Genomic DNA, 21,498 nt, shown 5'->3' with positions numbered 1-21,498 from the left:
CGGTCACACAGTGGAAATTTAAGAAATGTTTCACCAAACCACAGATTGGATGATCAGCTCATACATATGTCTGCTTTTACGAATTACTGTACTGTAATCCGCAATAAAGTGTTGGGAAATCTTTAACTGCTTTATGGAGGTGAGCTCATAATGAACAACTGGCCTTGGTTTTCCAGAAGTGACTTATGGAAAATCCCTTGAACATGTTTCACTTTCATTGTTATTCCTCCCTGATAAATCGCAGCACTTTGAAAAACAAATGCTAGATTTTTGGTTCCAGATCAGAATAATCTCAGTCAGCAACAAGCATAACCGGTGTGATCACACAGGAAGGGGGAGCGATTTCATGGGAATTTCTCACCTGTGAACACAATGACATGGGGTAAGGGGGTGTGGTTATCTATGCGAAAGCATGCTGGGCGGGAGCATTGCTGTGCTGTTCCTCTCACTTCCTGAACTGAAGGCCTCCAAATATGTGGAGGTACAAACGCAGGATAACCTAACATTCAGGAGCTTTGACACACCACGTTACCCTGCATTGAAGGTAAGACTCTGATTACAATAAAAACATTTCATATTCTTACATTCTTTGGAGAAAGGCAGAACCTGTACTATACAAAAGGCGTGCTCTATAAATCACCAGTCTCAGGGTGTTCAAGGAGCAAACACATATTTTTCTGCTCTTTTCTGACTCCTGTTTGGTAGATGAGTAACCAATTAAGGATACAGTGTAAAGTATTCGAGAAAGAGAACCGTCTGTTTTGTTTGTGTGGTTATATTATGAACAGGATAATGTTTGAAATGTCTTTTTATGTAATAGTCTGATCTAGACTGATTAATCTATTTCAGTTTAAAGTGCCCGTGTAAAGCATGCTCCTGTGGCAGTATCTGATAACCTTTCTGCTGGTTACTGTTCAAATATGCAAAGGTAGGAAACAAATCATGAAAATGTAAATGGCTTTCTTTACATATCAGCGGTGTGTGTGTGTGTGTGTGTGTGTGTGTGTGTGTACAGTGTTTGCACACACGTACAGCTGTGGTCACAAAACATATGACAAAAATGTATCACAAGTTTTCAGTCAAGCAGCATTTGAGGAAATGCTGTTTCTTGGAATTAGTTAAGGGTCCTCTTCTAATTTTACTGTAAGTGGAGTCACTGCTGATGTGCAACTGTTACTGAAAAACACATTTCTGTACTTTTCTTTTCATCTTAGTAAATAACCATCTTGTCAGTGATAAAATCTTTAAACAATCGAATAATCTAGATATCATTTCAAGTTCTTACAAAGTCCGTGTCTAAAATATGCATTTGCTTAGCAGTAGATAGTTATATGTACAGAGGTGTGTCCTGAGCTTGGGTGCAGTAAGTTTCAGTGAGTCAGTGCGACATGAAAACTTGTAATGAGGAACAATGAACTACACACTGAAACCAGTAGTACTGATGTCACAAGATGACATCAGCACAATGTTGGTTTGAGATATTATACAAACACGCTTTCGGCACTAAGTGATCACAAAAAAATGGTTTGCATGCTTTAGTCACACTGATGTTAAATCTCTTATGAGAAACATGTGGCCAAGGTAGCAGCGATACAAATTCAAAACCCGTTAAAAATGCAGTATTAAAAGACAAGATCTACAACAGCAACAATATCTATGCTGGTCAGATCCATAAAGGTCCCACAAATTACATGAGACACACACTGGATATGAGGAATGGAAGTAGTCACTGTGATGTCAGGTTTGAGGCCTTGATTTTGGGGTTCTGCCCTGTTTTAAATCATTTGTAGAATTCACAATGAAGCAAGCAGCAGTATTTAACAAGTAACTCCTCCAAAAGGCTCCAACACTGAGTCAATGAATTGGAGATGTCCAATTCATTGACTCAGTGTATATATATATATATATATATATATATATATATATATATATATATATATATGACACATGCCTCTCAAGATGGCGCAAAGTTTAGACGTATAGTATTTAGATGTTGTGCAATCTTTCCCATGCAATGTCTGCAGAGATCAATTACATAATATCTTATTTACCTGAATGCATCTGTCTTGTTTTGTTTTTTATCTCTCACCAGCTGAGAAATGCGATGAATTTACCGATCTGAATCTTGGTCACTCAATCATTGGTACCAGCCTCAAAGTTCGGTTGTTGCTATACACTAGATTAAATGGGACATGTGGTACCCTTATGTCCCACACCGACCTGTCTGCCTACCCCCAATTTAATGCGTCAAAACCGACCACCTTCATCATTCATGGGTATCGGCCCACTGGATCTCCACCGGAATGGCTCGATAAGCTCACTGAGCGTCTGCTGGTCAGGAAAGACATAAACGTTATAGTGGTAGACTGGAACTACGGTGCTGCGACTCTGAAATATTGGGAAGCAGTGAAGAACACACGCAAAGTAGCATCCAACATCACAGCTTTGATTAATATGTTGCAGGTATGGCAAGTTGTCTGATTTCAAATGTCAGAGTGTGTAGTGTCTAGCGATTCTAAAACTGATATTTTTTCAGGAGCACGGAGCCGATCTGAGCTCCATCCACATGATTGGTGTCAGTCTAGGAGCTCACATATCAGGCTTTACGGGCGCTAACTTGAAGGGAGAAATTGGAAGAATAACAGGTAAGAGTGGCACTTACATTGACGTCACTTCCTGATATAGAATTAAAACCTGAAGTGGTATTTTTACTTGTTTTAAATCCCTCTAAAACAGGCCAATAGTAAAGCGAGCCTAATTTATGTTTCAGGTCTTAAGAACAATCTTATTTGACTCAATCTAAAGGAGAAGAAAACTTCTTAAGAACTTGTCCCATTGAGAAGTTTGCATGACGTTTGGAAGCTGACGTGCTTAAGGGTGACATTTTGTAGTGGCTCTTGACTGAGCTTTTAATTCCTAGATTTCCAACTTTAGAAGTCACTAATAGCAAAAGGAGATAAAGCCACTGGTGCTGAAGGGTTTAATAAAAGTTGCAGAGTGTATGAACAATGTGTTATTTGTCATGGTTGAGTTGTGGACTCAAAGGAACATACCGTGCTTCGGGTTTTGCCTGGGTTGGAGTCGCCATGAAAAAAGCGGCACAGTTTTGGTAAAATTCCCTGAGGAGAGATGACGTTCAAAGATCACGCTAATTCTCTGGAGGCTCACTGAGAATATCTGGTTTAAAACAGCAGGGAAAAACTGTCACATGAAAAAAAAGATACGTAGAAAAAAATGAGAAAAGGAGACAGCTATGAAGGTCAGCTGGGATAAGCGCTCGTCCTAGGTGTTGTCGGAATATTTAAGTGAGGTCAACATTCTGTTTTCGACTGATGTTTTCTACTGTGATGTTTGCAGCACTGGATCCTGCTGGGCCAGGGTTCAAAGGCAAAAACCCAGAGGACCGACTGGACTCTTCAGATGCACAGTTTGTGGATGCCTTGCACACAGACATGGATTGTCAGTCAATCACCTTATTTATTATTATGAAGAATTTCTTTTCTTTACACAAAACAGGCATACACGTTGTGTATATGTGTCAATTTGTTATTGTTATATTACAGTGCTGGGTTTCAGGGAACCTTTAGGTCACATTGATTTCTACGCCAATGGAGGAGCAGACCAACCCGGCTGCCCAAAGACTATTTTCTCAGGTAAGATCAGTAAGTTTAAGAAACTTTTGGTATAAAGAACTGAACTTTATGTTAACAATTTACTTTCTCATCCCTGAAAAGGACAGTATCTTAAATGTGACCACCGGAGATCGGTGTTCCTCTTCATTGACTCTATAAATGCCACATGTACCAGCAGGACCTACCCCTGCTCGTCCTATAAAGACTTTCTGGATGGCAAATGCTTAACCTGCAGTCAGTTTGGTAATGCTGGATGTCCTATTTTAGGTTGGTGATGAAAAACACACAGATTAAATTTTCTGTCAACTAACAGGCAGTTACGAAAATCCAAATATGCACATTTTGCCAGTTTGTATTTTATTTCTTTAGATTTTACAGTGTATTATTCAGCACTGACACAGGTGTTTTAACCTAACCCAGGTTATGACGTCATAAAATGGAAAGACATCCTGCTGGAACAGAACCAAACAAAGGCCTACTTCAGAACAAACGAAAAATCTCCATACTGCAGTGAGTAACAGTTTACTAATGATCAGTAAGCTATAAAAAAAAATCCTTAATTTCAATACAGCATACAATCTGATTGTCAGCCTGCACTGCCACCTAGTGGTAGAACTATACTTTTCTCAATGGTTTAACACATTTTAATGTGCCACTTTATTAGGTACACCTGTTCAACTTGTTATTAAAGCAAATATTTAATTAGTCAATCACATGACAGCATCTCGGTGCATTTATTACATTTGCCAGAGGTCAGAGTAGAATGACCAGGCTGATTTGAGCTGTTAGGAAAGCAACAGTAACCACTCTTTACGAATAAAGGTATGCAGAAAAGCATCTCTGAATTTGCAACATGTCAGACCAAATGGGCCACAGCAACAGAATCAGAAAGTCTTGCTCCTATCAGCTAAGAAAAGGGAACTGTGTTTAAAGTGTGCACAGGTCCACCAAAATTAGACAAATGAAGATTGGAAACACAGTACCAGGTCTCAGGAGTGTCGTTGTCTGCTGTGAGATTTGGCATAAACAACATGATAATATTGATCTTTCCTGCCTTATTTTTGAGATATCCCAGATTGTGCTGGTGTAATGGTGTGTGGGATATCTTCTTGGCACACTTTGGAGCCCATATTATGAACTAAGCATCGTTTGAGTGTCACAGTCTACCTGATTATTGTTGCTGACCATGTCCATCCCTTTATGACCACTGCTTCCAGCAAGATAACACGCTGTGTCAAAAAGCTCAAATCATCACAAACTGGTTTCTTGAGCATGACATTTAGTCCACTCTTCTCAAAGGGCCTCCACAGTCACCAGATCTCAATCCAACAAAGCACCTTTGGGATGTGGTGGAACGAAAGTTTTATATCCTTAATGTGCAGTTGACAAATCTGCTGTAACTGTGTTTTGCTGTGATGTTAATGCGGACCAAAATCTCAGAGGAATGTTTCCAGCACCTTGTTGATTCTATGCCATGAGGAATTTATTTGTTTATTTATTTTTTTATAAAAAATCTAAATGAACAGTTATGTTTATAACCCTTGAAATGGGGAATGAGCCAGAGAAGCAAGACAGGTTAAGTGTGTTTTATAGTTCAAAACAAAAGACTTGAATTAAAAAATGTCATGTCTTTGCTCAGTGACAAACTACAGGATAGATGTGGTGATATGGAACAAGGATGTGCAGTGGGGATACTTGACTGTTAAACTTCATGGCAATGGTAAACAAGCACAGGCAACCATTGACCAGTAAGTCTCCTCTGCATATATAGCCAAGATTTGTCTTTATCTCCATGTTACTACCTTCTCTAACTAATGTATTTTTCCCCCTCATATTAGTAAATCCTTAAATTTCAAGAAGTTCACAGACACCGAGCTGTTGGCTGCGTTTGACAAAGACATTCAGTGGGTGGAAAAGGTGTCTGTTAAATTCTCCACTGGGAATGTATTGCAGCCCAAACGTAAGCTCAGAATTCTCCGAATCCGTCTCAAAAACCTGGAACCTAAAGGGAATAAAGCACAGGGGTATGCTAAAATTTTACCTTTAAGAAATGACACGCAGCATCAGCTGGTTTCTTTGTTGAAGCACTTCTTATATCTCCCAGCTGTAGATTTACCGACGTGTCTGGTTTTTCCCCTCACAGGCCTCTGTGTCGATATGACGTCCTTCTCGAGGAGAACAAAGAGGTCACCTTCAGGCCAATTCCCTGTGAAGAATCCAACTTCTAAAGGGGAGAAAAATTGCATAACATTTCACTGCATGTATGGAGAGAGATTCGGCTGATTCTACAGTTCTTCCAGAATTGTTCATGAAAAGACCAGCACTGCTAAAACAAAACAAAATAACACAATGTTGCCTCACAGTAAGAAGGTCTATGTTTGAGCCAACTGGCTCGCTGGGACTTTTATGTGCAGTTTGCACTGTCCCACAGTTATTTGGGGGTTGGGTTAACTGGTGATTGAGTCTAAGTTGGCTGTCGGTGTAACTTTGAGTGTGGACTGTTGTCCGTCCCTGTTGTTAATGCGATAGACTGGTTGGCCCCCTGCACCTCTGAACTGGATAAGTGGAAGATGGATGACTAGACCAGTAATGTGAATTAGACAGATTATCTGTCACAAATGAGTGAAAAAATACTAACATATTTACCTTTTTGATAGAAAAGTAGGGCTGTCAACGTTAACGTGGCGTCACGATTAACGCGATTAACGCTCCAGATGGGTGAATTGCGTTAAAATGGGTGTAGCTCAGGTGGCAGAGCAGGTCAGCCACTAATCAGGAGGCCGGTGGTTCGATCCCAGGCTGCCTCCTGGCTGGGCAAGATACTAACCCCATGTTTGCCTACTGGTGGTGGTCAGAGGGCCCGGTGGCGCCAGTGTCCGGCAGCCTCGCCTCTGTCAGTGCGCCCCAGGGCAGCTGTGGCTACAATGTAGCTTGCCATTGCCAGTGTGTGAATGGGTGAATGACTGAATGTACTGTAAAGCGCTTTAGGGTCCTTAGGGACTGCGTAAAGCGCTATACAAATGCAGGCCATTTACCAAATTTTTTTAATTGTGTTAATTGTGTTAACCCGTTAACGTTGACAGCCCCTGTCGAACACATAATGTACGACTGATAGATTTTATTCCCTTTAGGCCTTTTGTTTTTGTTTTTTGTTGCTTGTCTTTGCTTTTATTTCTGTTTACTTTTTTATGCCAATATAAATTTTCAACATACATATATCAGTAGTAACTATATTTATTTTTAATAAACACACAATGCACATCAGCACCCAGTAAATTTACATTCTTTGTGCAATCAGAAAGAAAACAAGTGCTATTTTTTTTTCTTTTTACAAGCCTAAAATCTGTGTGCTCATCCATATTACATTATTATAAACAAACTCTTGAGTCTCTGTAAATGAACTGCTGCTTGTCATTTCTCATCCTTCTCTCTCTCTGAGTCACTGTCACAATGGATAAAAATGCAGTTCAATTATGCCGTAGTACATATTGCCACCAATCATTGTCTTAATGGACGGTGATGAGTGAAATCTCCTGGAAAACTCAAAATGTGAGATTACAGTTCCCCGGTAAGAATGTTTATGAATGCCTTTGGTGACGTGACGAGAAAAAAACAAGATGTTTGATGTGTAACTGCGCCGGTCATCTCCAGAAGGAAAGGACAGTTTGCTGCAGCCTCCGTCTTTATGTCTGCTTCCATCTTTGCACTTTCACCAGTGACTCAGTAAAAATATTAAGCCCTCTGGGTCAGCCCACTCAGCAGTCCAAAAAGAAACGGTAAATCAGAAATCTGATGAAAGAATAGTCGTCTTTGCTCATTTAGACATGTGCTTCTTCATTCGCTGAATTTCCATCTAAAACGGAAAAAAATTGGATTTTGAAAAAAATCAAATCATGATAAATCTTCCCACCTTGAAGTGTTTACGCCCATTGAAATACGATGTTACTAAATTTTATTATCCTCGGCCACTTTACCTGTAACGTTAAGCGAATCCTTTTCTCCTCATCCAGCTCATTCATCAGCAGTTTGATTTCTTTGCTGGAATAACACAATGTTGTTAAATTAGCACAGCAAAAACCTGACTGAAACTACAGTTGGTTGGTACTGATGCTGGGCTGGGTGTGTCAAATGCCCTCCAGAGTGAGGATGAGCAGGTAAACAGAAAACTGTGCAGATGTCTACAACTTATAGCTAATGTGCAATTAGGGAAAGACAGCCATACTTGTGCTGAGTCTTCATCTGTTCAAACTGGCCCTTCAGGTCTCTCAGCTCTGTCTGCAGTTGTTCCAGGTTTGGCGAGGCGTGCCCTTCTGGATTTCTGCTGGGCTGTGAGTTGATGCCTGCAGGCGGAGCTGGGTGCAGCACAGCAGAGATAGCCTTTGGCAGGAGAGAGGAGAAAGACTCTGTGGGCATAGTTTTGGTTTCTAATGCCTGTGGAAAACACAAAAGAAATATAAGAAGTTGTCATTTACTGCAGTTTAACAGCTGTGGATTGTACGACCTTTAGCATTTTATTTTATACACTGCTCGAAAAAATAAATAAAAATGAAAGGAACACTTTGAAAACACATCAGATCTCAATGGGAGGGAAAAAACTGTGCTGATATTTCTACTGATAAAGACTGCATGATGAATGATGATGCCACATTGTGAAATAGAAATAAAAATGATCAACCTACAAAGGGCCGAATTCAAAGACACTCATCACCCATCAAAGTGTGGTGTGCTGTGGGATCTTCCCTGGAGGAGGAACTGTCTGCATTTTCTCAACACATTGTGAAACACCACGAGGAACCCACAGGAACACTGCACCAACATAGGGTCTGACAATCCAAGGACTTGATAACTAACGGCTGTCAGGGTTACTGCCTTTTAGCCTGAAGAGGTCTGTGTGCCCCTCCATGGATATGCCTCCCCAGGCCTCCTTGACCCACCACCAAACCAGTCATGTTGAACTACAGGCAGAATAGCATTCTCCACAGCTTCTCCAGGCCCTTTCACGTCTTTCTCACACTCAGGGTGAGCCTGCTCTCATCTGTGAAAAGCACAAGGGGTCAGCGATGGACCTGCCAATTGTGGTATTCTAAGGCAAATACCAGTTGGCTCCATGGAGGACGTTGGGCCCTCAGGCCAGCCTCATGAATCAGTTTAATTGTTTGCTCAGAGACATTCACACCAGTGGCCTGCTGGAGGTCATGTTGTAGCGCTGGCAGTGCTCATCCTGTTCCTCTTTGCACAGATGATCAGAAGGTTAAGGACCTTCTATGCTCCTTTCCAGGAGTAACTGCCTGTTTGATGTGCTTTCCTGGAGCAGTTAGACTACCTGTGCAACCTATGTAGTGTCCAGGTGTCGTCTCATGCTACTGGTAGTGACAGTGACCCTAGGCAAATGCAAAACTAGTGAAAAAACACTCAGGAAAAATGTCAGTGTCCTCCACCATGTAAAACCATTCCCGGTGTCTCATTGTTGGCCCTCAGTGCACCTGTTGTTAATTTTATTAACAGCAAAACAGCTGAAACTGATTAACAACCTCCCTCTGGTCAATATTCTAGAAGTTTAATTATCTTGATGCTATGCTCTGATTAAAAAGTGTTAATTTCATTCAGTTTTTGAGCAGTGCACTTACAGGCGGGATGGATCCATTCTGAGTTGTTTGTTGAGTTCCTTCTGGCAGCGAATTCTTTACTTCACTCTGGGTTTTCTTTCGTTCCTCCTCCATCATGAGTGTTACCTGTAAAATAAAGTCTAGTTTGAGACGTCTGATGAGTAAAATACATTAAATGGTGACATGTCGTTCTAGCTTTTGGTGTTTCTTAGTCCCAGAAGATGATTTTCAAAAAGGGGACCGATTCACTACAGGGCAAGTACCTTTTAACTTTGTTTTAAGTAAGGAGTCAAAGTAGATATCTTCTGCGTCTCTACTTGTCTCTCTGTGTGTGTATGGGGCAGCTCAGAAAAGTTAAATTTATCCCAAGGACAGAGTGACACAAGCAGACCACACCACACACTCTTTTCAAACACAGCACCAAGCTATAAACAAACTGGACGATTAAGAAATGGAATGGCTTGGCTTGTAGATGGCTTTCATTAAAAATGTATACTTCCCAGAGTCCGAAGCTCTGACTGTAACCTCTCATCTACAGCATGAGCTGCGTGCGCATTCAGCTTCTCCGTGATAGACACAACTGACACAAACTCCTCAGTGTCTTTGAGAGAAATGGAGATTACATGTTAAAACACACCTCACAGAGCTTGGAAGTCACTGAATGGTCATTCTTAGACATCTCGCTCCTTCTTTTGCACATTTTCAAAGTCTAGATTAACATTCTGCCTCAGACATGCAGCATCCGAGCACAGTAGCATTTCAATATATGTAACAAACAATAGTTGCAAGGCTTACCGGGAATGAGGGCTGAACTATAGCTGCCCATCGTGACAGAGAAGAATACAGTGAAAGACAGAAAAACCCTGCAGTGCCCTTAAGTCTACATCTACAAATGACAAATGGGAGCAAGTCAGTGGGACACAAATCAACAGAAACCTGTCAGCTCAGTGCAGTCTCACACCGTGCTGCTTCTTTAAAAGATCTGTGCTCTTTGTCATGAATCAGCCCAGCAGCAGAAGTATTTCTTTATCAGTGAGTGTGAGAGAGAGACTAAATGTGTAAGAGCAGAGGCAGCTGTTTCTCTCATGCCACAGCAGTGAACTAATGGGCAACACATGCTGGAGCCAGTGCAGAGTAGGGAGCACAGTGACAGATTAGTAAACGTACTAAACCAATTACCAGATTATTGTCAGTTAAAGCCACGATCCGGAGCGCACGCTCACCTTGTTTTTCCAGCTTCGCCGCTGAGATAAAGCAGCATCTGCGGTAACTCGACACCACCCATTGTAATCCACAGTGGTCTGCAGAGTATGCTGCGATGAAGAGTGGTGCTGTCCGGTCTAAGTTTAGAGCAGAGCCCCCCCATTCTGCTCCCAAATATCAGCGGCGTCACAGACTGACGGCTGACAGTTGTTTAAACGCACAAACGATGCAAAAAAACAAAAAATCTAGAAGGTTGACGACTTCAGTTTAATTCTCACAAGCTGTTTCAAAACAGACGTCAAAGGGTGAGCACGCTAGAGAGGCATATCCACGTAAGGTTTGCAATAATGTCTTCATAAAAGGACATTCTTGTGAATGAGTTTGTAAAATGGGCAGCACGGTGGTTAGCACTGTTGCCGCACAGCAAGAAGGTCCTGAGTTCAATTCCACCATCAGGCCGGTGTCTTTCTGTGTGGAGTTTGCATGTTCTCCCCGTGTTTGCGTGGGTTCCCTCCGGGTACTCCGGCTTCCTCCCACCGTCCAAAGACATGCAGCTTGTGAGGATAGGTTAATTGGATAATCCAAATTGCCACTAGGTGTGAATGTGCGAGTGAATGCGAGTGCGACTGGCTGTTTGTCCCTGTGTGTTGGCCCTGCGACAGACTGGCGACCTGTCCAGGGTGTACCCCGCCTCTCGCCCTATGACAGCTGGGATAGGCTCCAGCGCCCCCCGCGACCCTGAAAAGGATAAGAGCGGAAGCGAATGGATGGATGGATGGAGTTAGTAAAATGGTGAGTAAAAAAAAAAGAAAGAGGAAACAGAAGAGTTTCCAAACTCGCATAACACAACAACAGACTGTCCTCCTGTCACAGCTCCAGAGATCAGCTGTTGTCGAATGCTTGAAGAAAAAGATATTTCTTCAGCTTAGGTTTAAAAAGTGACCTCAGGCAAGCATCAAGCTGTCTGGGGTCACTTTGGAGGTCATTCCAAAGTGTCAGTGCCACAAGATGAAAGCCAGGACCCCCTTTTTGTATACCTTTCAGCTGTAGGATGGGTCAGGAATGATTAGGTTAGAATCTTGAGGGAGTATATGTACATATGCATTTCTACCAAGACCATTTAAAGCTTGAAACACAAGTACTATCACTTTACTTTGTAAGGGACGGAGCCGGTGCAGGACTGCTAACACTGGAGTAATGTGATCTCGGGTTTTTTTTGTTGCAGTTAGTAGTCTGGCTGCAGCATTTTTACAATAGTTGTAAGAGATGATTCACTAGTTGTTTACAATGCTGTAGTCTAAGGTTAACAAAGGCACACGTGGCTTTCTCTAGATCTGATGGACCTCTGGAAAAATTAGTATGAAAATTGTTCTGAGGTGGAAAAAATTGCTTCAGGACATGGCATTTGTCATAATGCCTAATGACTGTAATTTCACAGTGCCCCAACTTTAAAAGATGTACAATATTTAGCAGCTAATATCAGTAATATTTAACCATTTACATTAACATTTTAAGTGAAAATAAAGCCTATCAAATGTACAGCTTTAGGAAATGTGAAGATTTTGAACTTTTTACTGTATTTTCATTAGCTTTTCCTATCAATAAAGACCCCCAACCCCCATTGCCACTCAAACTTCACCAAGGTACAAGAACACTTTCTGTGAATTACTAAAATAAACCTCAGAGAAAATAACTTTTACTCAGTGTGATTGTTTTTAATGTTGCTCTTAATTTGTTCTGTTATTGTGTATTCTTTACGTTTGTACGGGATATTGTATGTTTTAAATGTTATATACTTATGTGGTACGTGTATTTTGACTTTTGTTGCCAGGTCTCTCTTGGAAATCAGTTTTTTTAATATCAGATTTTTTACCTAGATAAATAAAGGACTAATACAAGAAAAAACCCCACTTATTTTCTAAATGTATAATTACAGGATAGTCTGTATTTTTGTAGGAAACTGGAGGAAAAAAAACAAAACAAACAAAAACAGGAAATCTACAGCATCTGATTTAAACATTTGTGGCATCGATTCCCAAAACCTGTATCCACCGAGGTCTTTGCACTCATTAAAGGGTTACACAGTATGAAAATCATTGTATTATTTTTAAATGTTGTACACTGTTAATGTTGTTTGGGAAAAAGGCTGAGACTGAGTGCTTAATCTCATTTTATTGAAAGTGTTTAAACACATTTTACAAGTAGTACCCAAGTGTCCACTGAGACTGTTTTCTAATCAAAGACATCTTATCGTGGGTCTTTATGGACAGTAAAAGTCAGATACTAAAGAGATTTTTTTTTTGTACTTAAATCTGAAATGTGACGCTGTTGGTATTAAAAAACAAACAAAAAACCCCAAACAAGGACTCCCATAATCACAAGCAGCAATTACCAAATCATCTGAAGAGAGGAAAAAGCAGGGCTGTATAATACAATGGCCTATGTTACAGACAATGTCAACCAAAATACTGCAGTACTTTTACAAAGAATAAAGTAAAACACCAAAATAAATTGAATAAAAAGCTTTCACGATGCAGGATGGGATTGTAGTGAAGCTTTCTGCAGTCCCCCTGACAGCAAAGAGCTTGATGAGAATTTTTCTCCATCCATGTTAGCTGAACGTAGGACCTATACAAGAAAAAGAAAAAAAAAAAATCTTTAGAATCTTCTTACGTGTTGCATCTGAAGCACGTATCAAACTTGAAGCCGCTGATGCTTCCCAACTCACTAGTGGTCATCACCACCGTTGCTGGTTGGGTCCTCGGTTGTACGGTGCGCGCTGACGCATCACTCTCATGTTACGGTATTTGGACACGATACTGTAACTCTTTCTGAACACTGGTCTCTGATTCGGGAAAGGACGCGGCACCAAGCTCTCCTTTTTCAAAAACAAACAAACATGTAATGAAGAATTCGTTTTAAAGAACGAATGCTTCTTTTCCAACAAGAGAGATGATCTCTCTACTTACCATGAGTGGTCTTCTAAAATTCCCAGACAGTTCAGGGCCCATCCTCCGTGGACCACCAGTGAACTTTGTTCTCTGTAAAAGCACAATGGTAAAAGCTGAGTATATACAACATTTGTGTGATTGTACTGTAATCACAATACAAATTAGTTTTACATTTTCCAAAACATTACTGCTGTTTTTTTAAACTAGTTTCAATGTCAGGATGCTATAAAGTGTTAATAATAGCTTATCTTCATACCTCTGCAAGCTCAATATAGTCAGAGTTGGTTGATATGGACAAAACTTTTATCACAAAAGAGAAATCGGTCTGCATTACTAGCTGCAATAACCAGTCTATTCACCAACTCTTAAACTTATCAAAAATAAATGTTAAAATAAAATGTCCTTGAAAATTGGGAAACTTATGATTTTTGTTTTAAATTTGAGAACAAATTAAATATCTAGCATTATTAATCATGTCTTGAAAATCTGAGAACAGCAGCTAACATCATTTAGGCTTTCTATCAGTCACCGCACACATTTACTTTTTCTACAATACAAGTATTTGGATAAGAATACTTAGCTTCAGGTTTAGCACATGTCCTTTTGCAGATAACAGAAACATGTCCATTATGATTGGCTGTTGTGGTGGCGTAACGACACCCTTAAGTAATGTCTGACATGTCTGAATTTAAAAGCCTACAATTTTCAACACTGACATTCTTTCCCTTTAATAAAGTACTCTGTTTTATAGCCCAGCATTAAATTTTATGATTTCACTGAAAACATCTACATTAACATGCAGACTATATAGTTTCTTTCATATTTGATCTTGCAAATATATTTAATTATAATTACTTTAAGTTATTAATGCAGACTGACATTGTTTTACACAAGTTTCTGATTATTACTGTACATTTAGAGCAGTCTGTCTTTATGGATGATCTTTTCTTCAGCACTGTTTCTTTCACTCACTTGCATGGGTCCGGGTCCGGGTCCTTTCCTTAAGGGTCTCCCAGGTCTGTAGCTGTCATGCATCATATTAACAGGCCTACAAAAAACAAATAGCCATCAGAAACCTGAAGAATACCTTATTTTTATGCTTCTGTGAAATCATACATTTTTCCCATACAACTAAAAGAGCATGAGGCTGTTACAGCAGTCTTTGAAAAAGACTGAACCTCCCAGTAAAGCAAGAACACCGCCTCGAACACTGGCATAGTTCTTTCCAATGTACCTAAAGACCCTCTTGTCCAAATATTCCTGTTTTCTGTCTTCAGGAGAAGATCTGGTATCACTTGACTTAGAGAGGCGTCTGTTTGGTGTGGTATCGGCATCTGAACTGTGATCTAAAACAAACAAAAAACATTTGAAGACACTACTTAAAACAGTTGACACCTTCAACAGATTATCAGATGAAAATTAAAATAAAAAATTAGAAATAAGACAAGTACACAAAAACCTGACTTACCACTCTTTGACTTTGGGCTACGGCCCTTTGGAGGCGAGCAGTCCTTGGAGGAGCTCGGTCCTGGTGGCCAGTGCGACAAAACGACAAGATCACGTTTCTCTATGGGAGAAGATCTGAGGAGAAAGTCACAGAGGTGGTGTTGAGAACACCAGTTCTGAACATAAATAACTTGAAATCTCTGAATAAAAACAGACCTCTAGTACAAACTAAAAGAAAGCCTGGCGGCTCTTAAGTAATGCAATTTAAACCAGTAATGAACAAAACTGTTTTGTATGCTGACAATTCAAAAAGCCACGCATCGCTTGGGTACTTACAAAAAACCCATGGAATGTCCATGCTCCTTTACTCCTATTTTTGTACCCTGAATCAATCAGTGCTCTCTTCATTTACTCAGTGATTGACAGAGGAGCCAAATGTTGGACGACGTTAAGAGATCAGATCAAGTCTTCTATCATCCCTCTTTCACAAGTGCAGGAAGGCAATGCATTTTTCCCTCCCCCCAATGTCAGAATGAATTTCTGAAGGCTTTATAATCAGACCACACCATGTTGTTCCTTTAGTCATCTTCAGTTTTCATCATCCAAAGGGCTTCCCCATGCTTTAAAGGTGAGATTGGAGTCACCAAGTGATCTATAGTTCTGAAGGTAGAGGCACAGCTTGTTTTTTTCTTAGTTTCAAGAGATGATCTAAAGGTTGTCTGTTCACAAACAAGTCCAGGTTTAGAGAGGACTTGAGGCTTTTTAGTGCCAACAAAGGAGGCTTCCATCCAATCATACTCTTCTTAAATGTAGGGATGTTAGGTATATTGGAAGAAAAGGCTGGGATCAGTTTGCCAGTTCTGCCATCGATGGGCTACAATGGCACTCAGTTTTCCTCTTCCATTGTAGTTTAAACTTACATTTGGGTAGATCAGGGATATTCGACGGAGAATGTTGGTTTGGGGGGGGGGGGGTTGGTTCCTGAAACTGACAAGGTAGTGTCTTTACAGGTTGGCATTCACAAGTTTGGGTTAGAGACTTTCGTTGCAGTTGCCTCGTAAAATGGCTCAAATGTTTTACTGTCCATGAGGCTTGTGATCCACACATTTATTATTTGATTTGGGTCAGACATCAGACGGGACAGGTAACCTGATAGTCCAGCTCACGTTCACGCTGATTTAAATAAAAATAAATAACAAGATGTGACGCAGATGCAAAGAGAAAGCTGATCTTGTATCTGTTCTCTTTTAGTATCCCATTAGGATTGAGGAGTCTTGTAATATCTTTCCATTCTTTTGCATCCATTGGTGTCACATCTATGGGCCTCACTGATATTGCGTACCTTTGTGATCTCAGTGCTTTTTCCAAAAAATTTAAGGTGTCATATCAAGACATTTCATATAAGGAAGGGTGATCTGATGTGATTTGTCCATGGCGTAGCTCTACAGTTGCTGATTTAACTTGTTGATGTGATTATCCCTCATGCATTTCATTAGAAAATTTTCAAATAATTCTCCAGAACTGACATGATAGTTATGTGGGGTATGTCAGAAAAGATGGGGTGCTATGAGACCGTTTCTTATGAAGTTGTGGTGACTGCAGAGCAACAGTTCCAGCGCTTAGATCCACTGCATGAAGTGCAAGTAGCAGTTTGGCTCCTCTTCATTGTGCTGATTGGCAATGATGTAGCACCACTGAGCTTCATGGTTACGTTTGTCCAAACCATTTGATTCTGATAAGCTGATCCAGTCCTTCTGCTGAAAATGAATTTGCTTCACTTCTGTCTGACACAGAGTGGCTAAAATGCCTGGAAGTTCCACAGTGTCTGCATACTGGACGCACACATCTGATGAAAGCTCAAGGAGAAAAAGTCCCGACTGTGGTAAGTGCTAGATTTTCGGAGGCTTTTTTGGTTGTTTTTAAAATTTTTGCTCAATTCCTTGTCTCTGGTTTTAAATATTTTATGTTTTCCAGACTCAAGCATTAGTTTGTTTACTGGATTATTTGAAGGGAACAAATTAAGGGTTATGGCTTAGCTAATTAATCACTGCAAATAAATGCTACTATGAACAGCAGCCATGTTAACCAGTGTCCCAGTTTATTTGAGATTTACTGGCTTTTTGGTCTCTGCAATCATCCTCCGTCTTGAAATTATGACTGTATGTGCAGCTTTCTTCTTGCCTCGTCTTACGATTTTTCTGTCTCATATCCTAACACCCTGAACAGCAATTAGTCATAAAACAATGTAAAGCTTTCAGATTTCTTTTTCTGCAAGGAAATACGCATTTTAAGGCAACAATCGCCGTACTTAGTGACAATCGCACCATTTTCAGGAGGCTGTGATAAAATTTCAGCCCAATGGAGCCTTCAGCAGCACAGTGACCTCGTCTTCTGATTTGCGCCATTTGTTTTGAGGTTATGGTGGGCTGCTTAACTGCTTCTTGATAGAGCATAGACATAATGTGTTTCCTTATCTGGAGAGCCGAGTTAGGAGCAGGGAGGTTGGATAGGAAGCTCTGTGCAAGATCAGAACTTGACAACGCGATGACCACGACTGCTGTGGTATGTATATTCGCCTGTTCTCCTTCATATATATATATTAGTATTATATATTGTTCACCGGGATCTCTCGTGAACACACTTCTGAACACCATGTTTCCACTAAGGTGAAGCATGTAATTACAGTTTAGGCGATGCCAAATGCGGTCCTCTTCACGCCCATCATTTATCTTGTTTTGCATACAGCGACATATTGTTTTACATGAGAGCTGTTAACATCAATTTGCGGATGAAAAGGGCTTCAGAATATGCTGACGAGCACTTCTTTTGAGATCAAGTCAGCAAGTGCTGACAGAAGAATCCTTTGACAGCAAAGCTCAAACTCTTCATCAAGGGGGTTATTAAATCTTTTGGTGAAGATTTAAATTAGATCCTGTGTAACAGACGCATAAAACTTCTCTCCATCCCACTTGACAGGTAGATACTCTGATACATATGTGGTGGTATGTGAAAACATTTGTGGATTTTCATCAACCGAACCACTGCTGCACATTTAGCTCATCATGACATCTCCTTTTTCCACAGTTGGGACCCCCTTTCACATAGAGACATTCTTGACCTCCTAATCATCATCAAGCCCCTGCGAACAGTGCAACAAGGAAAATACCGTACCTGTGCGCGTTCATGGACCGACGAGACTCCACCTGCTCTTTTCCTGTATCAGAGTCTCTGGAAGACTTGTTGGCACTGCTTTCTTCTCTGGGGAGTGACTGTGGGGGTTTTCCCCTTCTTGTCTCCACTTTTCTCAGGGGTACTGCATTTAATTGGAAACGTTTCTTCCTGAGAGCAAGAACAGAGCTGGCATTTCCTTGTAAAGCAGAATCACCCAGGCGAAACCTCGGTCGCACATATGGGGGTATTCTGAGCCTCATGAGTGACTCTGCTTTGACTTGTCGGCTCTTAACCAGGAAACTTCTATCCCTAAGAGACAAGGGTTTTCCACCAAATGGCCTGGGAATGCTGAGCAGTTGGGGTCTCACTCTCCGGATCTGTTTTGCATTGCCATGCTCCAGTGCTGCGTCCGAGGAGGACATGCTGATGTCTGATATCCTCCTCTTGCGGGGTCCTGCCATTTGCCTCTCCTGAGGGCCCCTGTGGTAGGAGGATGAAGGTGATGGGCCTCCTTTCCATGAAGGGGATCTGTAAGGAGGTGGGTGAGGCACATCTTGTGCCCTCTCTCTACTGTGGGATCGGCTACCCTGCCTCTCCATGGGACCACGCTGGCGCCTGGAGTCTTGCTCAGATGACCACCTGCATATCCATCAAACAATAGAGAAATCATTATAATGACAGATCCATTGCCATTTTAAGTTGGAGACGGAACTTAACTCTTAAATGACAGAAGTAAACAGGTAGGAGTACGTTTTCAAAGAGTATTTACAGGTGTGATACTCCTCAATGGCAGGTATAACCACATTTACACAGGTCCCCCCATTAACCCCCTCTAATAACTATGAGCTGGGACATAGTAGAAGTAATCATTACAGCCCCTTTGACTGGGAGGACTGGCCACCTTCAGGCCTCTGCTTTAATAATTTTACCCAGCTGGGCTTGCTGCTTCACGGCTGTACCTCTCTGTACACGAGCCTCTCGCATGCATCTCTCTGGGGTTCCTCTGTGACCCCGAGGGCCCATGTTGCCCATTATGTGAGAATGATCCAGCCTCGTGCCAGCGCTTCACGTTGTGACCCGAGTGTTCCTGAGTGGGCCTTTCTCTTGGACTGTAATTCCCTCGAGGGTCTCGACTCCGCTGCTCCTGATGAGGAAAGCCTGACTGCCTTTTGGGGCCTTTGAAAGATCCCTGGTAGCCTGGTGCAGAGCCTGGCCTCCTATCAGCTGGGTGGCCACGAAAATGCCTTGGGGAAGATGATCTGTGACCAGAGGGGTGACCATGAAAAGATGGACCTCTCTGACTATGATGTCCTTGCGCAGGACCATGAGATGATGACTGATGCTGGACTTGAGGGGAGCGGGTTGGCCTAGATGGAGGCAGCCGTCTCTGGCTATGGTGTGGTTCCATTTTAGGATGGTACGGTTGAAAGGAATCCTGATTTTGGGACCTCCAGTTATTAAAACGTGGCTCCCTTTGCTCTCCCATCAGAGGAACTCTTCTGACAGGTGGGGGTCGTCCTCTACCTCTGGATTCCCTCCAGTTAAGTGGAGGCTTTGCTGGGTAGGCCTGGGCATCTCTTCGACTTCTAGAACTGGGGTTGTAATTGCCTTCATTGTGTCCAGTAGCATGACTATCTCCATAAGGTCTAACAGGACACAAGAAACAAAAACCGGTAAGTTCCACCAAACACTTTAAATCATTTTTAAAAATGAAGTCCAGAGTTCACGTTAAGTCATTAACTTATAAACTTTATGATGAACATAACACCAGGTGATGCTAATGCAACTAGATACAACTGAAAGACATTACCTGGGCTTTAAGCGTGGTGGTCCAAAATGCGTTCGGACCATCTTTGGCAGACAGTGAATAATCTATGGACAAAAAGAAATTGAAATCATTGATCCTAATGAGATGTAATGCTAGACTCTCAAAGAGGCCTATCCTGACTTCTCGGCCATCCACATCTTGGTTATGCACTTGATGGGATTTAATAGGTAACTTTACTACTACTACTACTACCCCCCAATACAAAGACAAGCAGACATGTGCAACATCTAAGATTGACAGATATATAGTTCCATTTACTTCCAGTTAAAAATGTAGTTTAATTATAATGGGACAAGTTGCCTTTTTAGGCTTGAAGTCCGGTTTTCATTTAAATCAATTGCAATTTACATATTCCTTCAAAACAACTACCCAAGATGGCTGCGCAGTGTCCATACTTGCTTCTAAAGAGGTTTTCACAAAAACTTAGAATCACACTTTCTAAAGGAATAAACACTAAATAGGATGTTACGAAGATATATAAAATAAAATAAAAACCCTGCAAAATAAAAAAGAGCGAGACAGGAAACGGAGAGGGTTTTCTTTTAGCGCCGACTGCTTGTCGTTTCTAACGAACATGTTTATATTCGCCTCAATTCCTCATGTTTAGAGCATCCCAGTCGTGAGAATGAGCAAGAAATTGCGATAACACCGCTATGAAAGGACCACATTTCCCACACCTCCTTTTACCAGAGCCTCTTGGCTCATTGTGGCGACCCTAATTAAACTCGACGGCTAAACAGTTTGCTACGAAAAGACAAAAACCAGGTGACCTCCATTGATACAGGCTTGATTGTATCACCGTAAATTCTAACTTAAAAACAGTACGCGTAGATAGGCTGGGTGGGTGGGTTTACCATGGTGGGCGCCGTTTTAGTTTCGTCTAAAGCTGACCGTGCTTCCATTTTTGGCATCAGCTCGCTTCAGCTGTTGGTGAAAATAACACCAGACAAGCACGAGTGAAAACCACCCCACGCCAGGCCCGAGTACATCGCCTCAATGTTTTGACTAGGTCAACATTTGGTTTTTTTGTTTGTTTTTTGAAAAAAAGAATAAACTAAAAGCGCATCTAATTGCAAAGTTAGCTGAGCATAGCTAGCTACTTGGGATATTTCGTTAGTTGGTAACGTCCCTACGCTAACCTTCCAAAATGACATTCACCCGAATCCTTTCATAGGAGTAACAACACGTTACACAAAATAAAACAAAAGGTTCACCAATGCGTGCAATTCGGCCATTTCGAGAGGTACTTACCTAAACGCAACGGAAGAGTGAAAGACGAACGTTGAGCACGACACAGCACTCGTCGTCTCACGGCCTTCTTCTTCTTCTTCTACTGCTTCTCCTTGTATTTTACTCGGCAGTTAGCGAAAAGCGTAAAGGCGCATTAGCGCCACCTTCTGTGTCATGACTCTATCGTAGCAATCATTTTAGTTTAAATAATATAGCATAAACTGAAGGATATCCTACCCACCGCAAGAAGTCAGTAAATAAATAACGCGAAACAGGCAAAAAAAAAAAAAAAAAAACTGTTATCAACATGGTGCAAGTAAATAATCACAGTCATTGTTCATTTCAGGGTTTTGCAGACTGCTGAGTGCTTATGATCCTCAGCACCCGTGCTTCATATAATAGGCACACATGACCACAGAGCCAAAAAAGTC

The 21,498-nt window shown here is 41.3% G+C and overlaps 3 protein-coding genes across 7 annotated transcripts; 1 reads left to right on the top strand and 2 right to left on the bottom strand.

Moving 5' to 3' along the window:
* Positions 1-397: 397 nt before the first annotated feature.
* Positions 398-6,896, top strand: lipia (lipase, member Ia). The gene is made up of 11 exons (XM_085288920.1): positions 398-544; positions 850-928; positions 2,093-2,463; positions 2,537-2,645; positions 3,358-3,459; positions 3,564-3,653; positions 3,735-3,899; positions 4,053-4,142; positions 5,272-5,380; positions 5,471-5,656; positions 5,776-6,896. Exons 2-11 carry the CDS (start codon positions 871-873, stop codon positions 5,858-5,860), a joined length of 1,365 nt encoding a protein of 454 aa, XP_085145046.1. The 5' UTR covers positions 398-544; positions 850-870; the 3' UTR covers positions 5,861-6,896.
* LOC146565637 (uncharacterized) lies at positions 6,767-11,356 on the bottom strand. Of its 4 annotated transcripts, XM_085288924.1 has the most exons (7): positions 10,462-10,570; positions 10,034-10,124; positions 9,740-9,839; positions 9,260-9,365; positions 7,855-8,063; positions 7,607-7,670; positions 6,767-7,485 (listed from the first exon to the last, which is right to left on the bottom strand). In XM_085288924.1, exons 2-7 carry the CDS (start codon positions 10,062-10,064, stop codon positions 7,447-7,449), a joined length of 549 nt encoding a protein of 182 aa, XP_085145050.1. In that variant the 5' UTR covers positions 10,065-10,124; positions 10,462-10,570; the 3' UTR covers positions 6,767-7,446. The 4 variants fall into 4 exon arrangements, with proteins under 4 accessions (XP_085145050.1, XP_085145049.1, XP_085145048.1 ...); XM_085288923.1 differs by lacking the exon at positions 9,740-9,839 and having other exon boundaries at positions 7,855-8,009; positions 9,260-9,364; positions 10,462-11,356; XM_085288922.1 differs by lacking the exon at positions 9,740-9,839 and having other exon boundaries at positions 9,260-9,364; positions 10,462-11,174.
* Positions 11,357-12,598: 1,242 nt separating this feature from the next.
* On the bottom strand, positions 12,599-21,239 carry LOC146565636 (uncharacterized). Of its 2 annotated transcripts, none has more exons than XM_085288916.1 (10): positions 21,089-21,239; positions 19,820-19,881; positions 18,939-19,655; positions 18,010-18,648; positions 14,861-14,973; positions 14,627-14,738; positions 14,365-14,440; positions 13,411-13,482; positions 13,170-13,319; positions 12,599-13,069 (listed from the first exon to the last, which is right to left on the bottom strand). In XM_085288916.1, the coding sequence occupies exons 2-9, from the start codon at positions 19,858-19,860 to the stop codon at positions 13,179-13,181; spliced, it is 1,911 nt and encodes a 636-aa protein (XP_085145042.1). In that variant the 5' UTR covers positions 19,861-19,881; positions 21,089-21,239; the 3' UTR covers positions 12,599-13,069; positions 13,170-13,178. The 2 variants fall into 2 exon arrangements, with proteins under 2 accessions (XP_085145042.1, XP_085145043.1); XM_085288917.1 differs by having other exon boundaries at positions 18,969-19,655.
* Between the last annotated feature and the right edge of the window lie 259 nt (positions 21,240-21,498).

This window comes from Mchenga conophoros, linkage group LG10 (assembly GCF_057382185.1).
Source record: "Mchenga conophoros isolate Kocher_MC1m ecotype Shallow Benthic linkage group LG10, M_conophoros_male_GT1.1, whole genome shotgun sequence".
NCBI classification, from domain to species: Eukaryota; Metazoa; Chordata; class Actinopteri; order Cichliformes; family Cichlidae; genus Mchenga; species Mchenga conophoros.
The sequence above is the reverse complement of the archived record's forward strand: the minus strand, read 5'-3'. Positions and strand labels throughout refer to the sequence as shown.